At 36.4% G+C, this 9,523-nt stretch overlaps 1 protein-coding gene across 27 annotated transcripts in view; it reads left to right on the top strand.

Moving 5' to 3' along the window:
- Positions 1-9,523, top strand: part of LOC104126719 (sarcolemma associated protein) — a 92,938-nt gene that overhangs the window by 43,021 nt on the left and 40,394 nt on the right. For all 27 annotated transcript variants that reach the window (XM_035894752.1, XM_009639318.2, XM_035894738.1 and 24 more), the window contains exons 3-8: positions 2,006-2,078; positions 3,476-3,512; positions 4,989-5,051; positions 6,497-6,592; positions 6,884-6,955; positions 7,807-7,947. In XM_035894752.1, coding sequence (XP_035750645.1) covers positions 2,006-2,078; positions 3,476-3,512; positions 4,989-5,051; positions 6,497-6,592; positions 6,884-6,955; positions 7,807-7,947 — 482 coding nt within the window. The remainder of the gene's footprint in view (positions 1-2,005; positions 2,079-3,475; positions 3,513-4,988; positions 5,052-6,496; positions 6,593-6,883; positions 6,956-7,806; positions 7,948-9,523) is intronic.

Below are 9,523 nucleotides of genomic sequence, written 5' to 3'. Positions count from 1 at the left end.
ACACGGTTTAGTTTGGGGAGAATTTTCTCAGTCCCACTTGGCAACCAGAGGTGGCTTTACTGCTGCTGCTTTTTTGATTGTATTCCCCCAAAGGAATAATATAGGCTTGAATTTTAACTACTGTCCTGTTGGTCAGCGCTATAATAATGTTTTATATGTTGCTTTACCTTTCCCTTAGACTTTCTCATTATTCTTTCAATTATAATGAACCGATAGGAAAAGGAAAGAGGTTGGTTTTTTTTTTTTTCTTTTTCAATTATTTTTATTTTCTAAATATATCAAAATGCTAAGTGTCTTTTCACAGTCACTGTCCATTTGAGACCCTCTGCTAAATCCCTTTAATATCTTTTTAACACAAATTAATCTCATGCAGCTTTTAGGAGATTTTTTTTGGTCTGATGGAAAAACTTCAGAATTATATAATCTCACAGCAGACCCACCTGATACATGTCCCAAAGGTAAAGCTGTGTGTTGGCCTTTAATTAGGAAACCTGGTACATGCTGCTTGTCAAATGCACTGGCTTTAATTTGCATTAAATGCAATTAATTTGCAGTATTAAATTAAACCCACTTGTCAAATGCACATGCTTTAATTCCAGATACCCTATTACTTTCTTCTTGAAATCACTAATTTCTTCTTCATACTCTAAAGGAAAGATTCTTCAGTGTGAAAGCTGCATGGGTATTACATGTGTCAGCTAATATTGCTAATGTAATTTTTTTATGTTTTTGAAAGAACAGATTTGTGAATTCTGTGCAGCTAAGTCTAAAGCCAAAAAAGACCTCAATGCCCATGGATTAATCTGTTTTGAGAATGAAGTCCTGGCTGTTCTTCCCTGGCATTTAAATTTAATACTTTACCAGGTCAGCTTGAAAAAACAAAGTGCTGTAGCCAAGATGATACTTCTCCAAAGCATTAGCTTTTAGCACTGAATAAAGGCTAAGAACATCTCTGTTTAGTTGGATGTTTCTTCTGTGTTTTTAGATTCTATTGAGGTAGCTTCCTCAAAGACCTGTCTCGTTTCCCTGGAGCACTGTTGTCATCCTAAAACACCCATTGCCTTTTTTCTCCTTTTTTTTTTTTTTTTCCCCCCCCCAAAAGCCAGATTAGCTGTTTTGCTGATATTAATAACCATGAAAGTAGAGCAGCTATTTGTATGTTGGTGGGTGCTTCAGGTATAGTGGTAGATGGTGGTTGAGAATGTACTTACTTGTATCTAGCTTGATGTAGTGGTTTTGGGAACAACATCTGTTTGTCTATGTAACTGGAAAGAACTTTTACTTCACGAATCATAGAAGGAAAAACAACCACCAGATGTAATTTGACTGTTTGCAATGTCATTGAAAATGGTATCAATAACTTCTTTTGAGAAACTTTGTGAAGAGATATTGAACTTGATGTAAGAATCAGATATTGCTCATGGTGTTCAAGGGGACATACTTCTCAGTGGTTCCTCCTCTGCATTCCCTTTCTGATCCTTGTGTTTGTAAATAACAATCACTTGGCAAGTTCTAGATGTTGAAGTGAGTGTCTGACGACACTGATTGGATGTGTTACCTTTTAAATCCCTGGATATGCTCATAGGAATCTTGTCAAGAAGGTAGCTCATTATTTTGTTTATAATTCTGCATTCCTGTTACCTCGCGCAGGTAAGGTACATTCCTTTTTCCTCATTTCATGATCAAAACGTACAGTTATCTTTTTTTCTTGCTACAGTAAAGGCATCTTGCAGGCATTGCTGCATGTGGAAGAATTGGAGCTGTAACTGCTTCACAGCCAGGACCAAGTGCACAGCATAACCTCTTCAAGTTTCTTATGATAAAGTGGCCTCTCTCCAGAGGAGGTCCAAGAACGCAGACCCAGGCACTGGTGCATTCATGCCTCCTCTTCTTTGCCTGCCTCAGAGTGTCTTAAGACTGTTCACTTGGTTACTATAAAATTAATGACTGAACTTATAATTAACTAGCAACAAGTCATGATAACTTAGTATTTGCTTCTTTTCAGTTACCCATGGATGTATAGTCTCCACAATCAAACTGTTTCTTCCAGATGGAATGGAAGCTCGATTGCGATCAGAGTAAGAATAAGTATCTATTTGTGTGTAGCAAATTAAACTACTGTATAATGCCGATTTGATGAATATTATGTTTCAAATGATCATAGGAACAGTTTCTTGTCCTGTGATCATGCAAAGAAAATAACTGAGAGCATGGTTCTTTTGCAGGCATTATGAAAAAGAAATCTTATTTGCTTGTTGCTTTTAGAAATTAAGACAACTAGGAAAGAATGAAGAAGTTCTATAAAAGAATAAAAAAGTTCTTATCAAATTGGGCTTTTCTGACTGCCTGTGGTTTAGTGTACTGGAATGAGTATTATAAAGCAGAAGAATATAGGACAAAAGAAAGCAAACGAGCATTCTCCTTCCCTCTTTTTTATTTGGGATTATTATTTTTGCTCCTTTAAATGCCCATAGACTCTGCTAAAGTGAGGTTAATGGTGTCTCTATGTGTACACATAATACTGTTTAGATTTGTCAGGTAAATAATAAAGTAACATGTCCTTGTGGTGCAGTTATTTGATGTCACAATGAAAGAAAGCTTTGCCTGGCATGAGGAGAAAAAAAATCATAAAATATGTTGGACGGAATAATTTTTGGAAACTCAGATGAATATTGAGAGGGTTTCTGTGTATATGTTTGGGGAAACATATGTACATATTTTGGAGAAAATTCCAAAGAGCAGTAGAAAAAAATGTAAAAATTTTGTTTGCAGTAACTGAGTGCCAGTTACAAATGACATAATTTTGATCATATTTCATCCTCAGTAATTGTATGGTTTTGATTGTTTCTTTAAATATTTTTATCATTAGTATCCAGAAATATTTGCATGAAGCCTTAGGGTGTCTTTGCTCTTGGGAAGATAAGTCAAAATAAATCATTATGGGAAATCTTCCATGTAATTACATGTCCTAATAAGAAATAATAGAAATGTATGGTGTTAAATTTTTAGTTCTGATGAAAATGTGCAGGTATAACACTTGCTTTAGTGAAAGTGTACAAAATTCTGTAAGTTATCAAATACGATTTTACTCTGTTTGTTGAATTTGTAAATGAGAGTAGTATGTCCACTGTCTTTTCATATAGGTTTGTGCATGTAAATTGGTTTAAATCTTAATAAATCAGTTTAAAAAAAAACCCCCAATATTATGTAACTACTGAAATAAAAGTTGGTAAAGAGAGTTTTTAGATTAGACCTTGGATTTAAAATTTGAAAATAATTCTGTAACTTTGAAAACATCGCTCAGCAAAGCATTAATTGGTTTTGCATGTTTGTATGTTAACTCTTAATTTTTATCTGAAGAATAAACTTAAAAATACAAGGCATCTTGATGAAATGCACAGTACTAGGGATCTTGTAGATTTTTGAATTGCTATTCTGCACTTTGTGTTAACTTTTAATTTATTTTTTTTTTTAGTGTTATCCATGCTCCATTACCAAGTCCTGTTGACAAGGTAATTCAGTAATTTGCTGTTTCCTGCCTTATTCATGCTTAAAACATGCTGTTTTCTGACTTGTTACAAAGGTGAAGAAATGGTGAAGTCCATTTACATTTAGATATATTTTCCACTGCCTGTTTTTACCTAGTTTAATATTTTGAGTGACATTTAAGGTAGAGAAGGTAATGCGGTACTGCAGTGTATCTTTTAAGGTAGCTTGAGTTCTGAATGTAGTATGGCTTCTGAAACATGGCTTAGAAAAAGAAAAATTGATGTTAAGAGGGTTAAATTTCCAGGTGCCGGTTGACTGACTAACAGGTCTTGGGTATTGCATAATTTGATACTTTGTTTGGTGGGGCCCAGGAGTAGCTCATCATTTGGTGTTTGGATAAGGTCTGTTGTCCTTGTATTTTTTATGGAGGAGAAGCTTCACTGCACAGGCTGGAAACTGCTCTGGTATGTTGCAAGGGAAGATTGAGGCCAGACCTCTCTGCTCCTCTTGCACAGCCAGAGACTGTAGAGTCACGCAGTCAGTAATGTCTAGCGTAATTTTTTAACTCAATTTTGATAATGGGGGGACTTGTAGAAGCTGTGAGCAGATACACCCTTAAGACAAGTGATCAGGAATTGATTGTCTCCCTAGCCTCTAAAAAGAAGAATTAACAGGTTTGAATCAGAGTTTTAAATGTGAAGAACAAGATTTGAAGAAACTGAGGAAACTTATTTGTGAAGTTAGCAGCCCGAGGAGTTCATAGACTTTGTATTTAAGTTGAGGTTTCAAAACAGCATATGTAGCTTGAATCCAGGGCAAGGGCAGAAATATTGAGGAGGGACTGCAGGTATAACTGTGTGGAGAAACAGCTTCAGAATTATGTCAGTGTAGGAAGAGCCTACAAAAATGAGTAAACAAATACATTTGCCAAAAAACCTTCACAAAAAAACGCCCCTCTTTCCCCCCAAGTCCAGAACACTTTCAGTTATCATTAAAGATGATACAGCTGTTCCTCAAGTCTGAAATAGGTACTTATAAAGGGGAATGCTGAAGATGATGGCTAGTAGGTCAACAGGAAACTTGATGGAAATGTGTGTGTGATGATAACATTGAATTGGAATATGAGAGACTTTACTTAATTCTGGAAGCCCCCAATTTCTGTTTGTCCTTGGGTTGAATGGCTTTCTCTTTGTGCACCTTGTTTCTTTTTTGTCAATTTAATCTCAACTGAAACAAAAGCCTTGAACTCTTTGGTGTGTTGGTGGTTCAAGAACTTGTAAAGACATTAACACAGTGCAGGGGACCTCAGTCCAGAGTTTGAAAGCTCTATGAGAAAACAAAGAATAAACAGTAGCAGAACAATAAATGATAGAAAATGCCATGATTAAAAAAATATTAAGTTTACCTTCATGACTAGATTTAAATGATGAATTTTGCATTATTTGAGTTTAATGAAAAATCCAAACCCATTTTGATGCTTAAGTTCTCTTATTTTTCAGGTTGCTGCTAACACTCCCAGTATGTATTCTCAGGAATTGTTTCAGCTTTCACAGTATCTACAGGTATGTTTTCTCTTGACAGCATTTAGTTTGGCTAAATATTTGATCTTCGTCAACACAAATCTTATGCTCTGCATGTCTTTGTTTGGCTTGCTTTTTGTAAACCGGAACATGATAAGTGTTTAACTACCTTTTCTGTAGTGAAATAATGTAAAACGTTGTAATTGGAGATAGTATAGTTCTGTGTAAACTCTTGGGTTTTCCATGAGCAGTATAAACTATGACTTTTATAGGAGAAATGTGAAAGCTCCCGATTTCATAGGCGGCTCCCTGAATGCTATATACCTGCTTTTCCTTGCCTTTCTCCTACCTCGCTGTCCCCAATTTTCTTTTGCTCACGATATTTTTGTCATCATCCATTGCTGTGGATGTACTGTGTATGCATATAAAAGTTTTTGGTAGAACAAAAAGAAGGCAAAACAAGTAATTTCATGTGTCAAGGACTAGTTTATTTCTGTGAATATAATTTCTTAGTGTGAATGTTTCTGTCTGTGTATCTATTGCGAAGTACAAAAAGGGGGAACAGTGCTAGCAGTTCTTCTTCCTCATGGGCATCACCAGTCTTTCTGTGACTGCTCCTGTGTCAGTTTTAATAGGTGTGTTTTTTTCCTAAGATGTCTTACACAACAATGTGTAATTCCTAAGGTGTCTTACACACACATTAATGTGTGTGCTAATATATAAAAAGAAACTTTTTAGAAAGGATCATATAATCACTTTCTGGAAAAGATATGAAAACATTCTTACTGGTAAATTCTACCTAGGTGTAAATTGTGTATAGTTCTACTGATTTATTTAATCTGTTTTTATTGGTAACGGCAATTTTGATTTGTTAACATCAGTGATGAGGCTTTTGAGGCAGATACTAACTTTATATGTACTTGCTGACATAGCAGGAAGCAGCTCAGGCAGATGCTCTTTCTTGGGAGGCCAAATACATACTTGCTCACCAATCTGTTCACTCTCTATATCCTGGAATTGTTAACGAAGATGCTCTTCTATCTTACTGTCCTAAAACAAAACCAAAACAAAAATAGGCATTCTTGCTTGGCATTTTTCCTTTGTGACCTGATTTGAGGATGAATAGCTCATTGCATGGAAGCTGCCAAGCTGCCTTTTGGTGTTTAGTTTTGTTACTCAAATTATTGACAAAAGTCAAAGTGTTTTTTTAAGTCTTGGAAAGAATAACTTGTTATGATGTGTACTCAGCATGTGCAACATATGCATGAAAAATGAAGGTTTTCAGGAACCTGAGGCTATAGGATAACATTTTAAAATTAAAATACCCAAATAAATGTGTGGATGGGCTTGTTACAGTTTTGTATATGTGACTGTTTGCTACTCACACTTCCTTTTTTTTTTTTCCTTGTATTTTGGTATCTCTTCTGTTGCTTCTGTTTTTCTGAGTTGTTATAGCTGAACTGGCTGGTGCTCTGCTCTCTTCATAGGAAGCCTTACATCGGGAACAAATGTTGGAACAGAAGCTGGCAACCCTTCAGCGACTACTTGCTGTCACGCAAGAGGCTTCAGATACTAGTTGGCAGGTATCTGCAGGCATCCTTTTCCTTTATGGACTGAAATACACAATGGTGTATAAATTTTAGCTATTAATTTACAAACAATGGGGGGAAAAAAGCAGCAGAAAGAATAAGAAGCTTATGGCAGTTCTCTTAAACTGTGCAAAGGATAATGTTTAATACATTTAGTGATTATTTACCAGTTTGAAATAGCGATTAGTAGTAAGTTCTCCGACAAAATTAAGTCTTTAAAGCAGAATTCTACTGGAACTACGTAAAGCACATGTTAATACTAAGGTGATACTTCTTTTCTGCTAGGCTTTAATAGATGAAGACAGGCTGCTATCAAGATTAGAGGTTATGGGAAATCAATTACAGGCATGTTCAAAGGTAAGTAGTTCGCTTAAAGTTGAATACTAGGAATGCTGAAAAATAGCTCTTTTGAAGTGTTTTGAAATTAGCTAGTTGTAGGAAAGCAATTGGAACATAAACTTTCTGAAATGAGCCTGTGCAATTTTCATAATCTGAATAGTATGAAAACTGTAGATCTGTTCTGTATTTCATGGAATCCCTTTAAATCTAGATAAGTGGCTATCTTTCAGCATTTTTTTAGCCCAAACTGTTTTCTTTTGTATATGTGTATAAACATTTCTGTAGTGAAATGCAGAAAAAGAATTTCTGTCATCGGTGAGAAGCAACCATTCTGTCCTGTTTCCTATGGATGTTTCTTTCCAAACAGGGATTTGAAAAAAGGCATTATCAATGTGCTATTTGATATTCAGAGGAACAAGTGTGCGCTGCCTTGACTGTTGTTTAGGCCACCTATGCCTGCCTCAAATTTTTACTTTATTTTTAATTCCTTTCAACTACCTACATTATAAGAACTTTTTTTGCAGGTCCTGTTTGAGGTCTTCCAGATGGGACCTCATAGGTTTCTGGTTTGTCAAATTGTAGGTCTCCTAGGCTTGACATTGTCTTAATGATGTCCAAAAAGCCTCCATAGTTTTCCTATAATCAAAGCCTATCGCTGCGTGTGTACTGCCATACATACACTTCAAAAATAACTTGTTTACACCCAGCCATGTCAAGAATGTTTGATCACTGATTTGTCCATAGTGTTTTCCCATCTACCAGAAATTGCTAAACATTTTGGAATAGAACAGGTCTTATCACAATTGAATATATTTAATCAGCAAAATACTAACTTATATTCTATCTTTGTATCTGAATTATATGTGCAGAATCAAACAGAAGACAGTATACGAAAAGAGCTTATAGCATTACAAGAAGACAAACACAACTATGAGACAACAGCCAAAGAGTCCCTGAGGCGGGTCCTTCAGGAGAAAATTGAAGTGGTCAGAAAACTGTCTGAAGTGGAGGTATTGACATTTCATGCCTAGTCTTCTGGAAATGCTGAAATGGTTATAACCACTGCTACTTAGATCCCTGTTCTGTTACCTGTAATACACCAGTATTTGTTGTATTGTGGCACTGGCAGTGTATTAAATAATAGTGTTAATTTCTCCTATTGGACAACACTTAGATTGTTAAACAGTTAATGAGAAATTATTCTTTAAAGTCCTTTTTCTGTCAGATTTCAAAATTCACGAAGCTGTCTTACAGAAGTTAGTATGTGTGGGAAGTAGGTGAGGGGAAAATGACATACGTGCATTAGAAAAAATGCTGTTGGACCTTGTTTGAACTGTAAAATTTATGGGAATGCAAGCTTAACCTCTCATACAAATTACGCTGAAGAATGAGCTTTTAAGATTACCAAGTGTTGGATGCTTTTTCTTCAAATAAGATTTCTACTATCTTTTCCTTTATTTTTTCTTTCCAGTATCATTATTTGCTATGTTCCCTTAGGTCAGGAAATATTGTAAGACTTATTGTTAAGTGTTCAAAGTATCTGCCCTCTTATGCTTTTTGCAATGCATATAGTGCTGTAATAAATAACCTTAAGAGATTTCAGTTAAAAACCACTTTTTATATTGCAATAGTTCTTGACAGGTTTGTTAATGGTTGGAGTTTTATATTTACTTCTAGCTTTCTTCTCCTTTCCAATTCTATACTAAGAGAAGAATCTTTTGACTTATACTTTTTCCTATTTACTTTGCCTCTTGGGGGAGAAATACTAATTTAACTTTAGTAAGATATTTACTTGAGTGCTTCCTGCCACTTACTTTTCTCCCCATACAGAAGAATTACTGGCTCCTGGCTGAAAGTTGTCCTTTATTTGAATGCACTTTTGTTTAAAGATGTTTTGGTGGTGAAGAACTAAGTCAGAGCTTGTTATCAAAAAAAAAAATAATTGTATTACTGAAGAAATAAATCTTGAGCTGTGAGGAGGAAGCTCTGCACACTGTTTAGTTGTGCTGCTGTTACTAGCTGGTGCAAACTTCTGGAGCCTTGCTTGCCTCCTGAAGACCTAGCTGCTTCTTGAGTAAAGGGATGTTAGCTGAGATGCCTTTCCACATTATGGAGTTCAGAAAAAGATTTAGAACTCTTCCTGGGAGCCATTTGGCCTATATAATCTTTAGCTGGGTGAAAGGTACGATGAACCTCCTGGGGCAGGAGGAGAATCCCCTCCCGGGATCCCTCACCTTCCCAGCTGCCCTTGCATAACAGATATGCGGCCCTGGAAGTCGAGGGCCAGGCAACTGAGGATGGGGATTAAGGCCCACCCAGGGGGTTGGCTAGGGAGAGAAGGCCACCCCTACCTATCAAGACTGACTGTACAAAGAAAAAAAGAAGGGTAATTGTTGTGGGTGATTCCCTTCTGAAGGGAACGGAGGGCCCAATATGCCGCCCAGACCCATCCCATAGGGAAGTCTGCTGCCTCCCTGGGGCCCGGATCAGGGACATTGCCAGGAGACTCCCTGGTCTGGTACGGCCCTCGAACTACTATCCACTGTTGATTGTACAGGCAGGCAGCGACGAGATGCTAGAGAGAAG

This window comes from Egretta garzetta, unplaced genomic scaffold, assembly GCF_000687185.1.
Source record: "Egretta garzetta isolate BGI_Z169 unplaced genomic scaffold, ASM68718v1 scaffold215, whole genome shotgun sequence".
In the NCBI taxonomy this organism is placed as follows: domain Eukaryota; kingdom Metazoa; phylum Chordata; class Aves; order Pelecaniformes; family Ardeidae; genus Egretta; species Egretta garzetta.
This window is presented reverse-complemented; position numbering and strand designations above follow the sequence as displayed.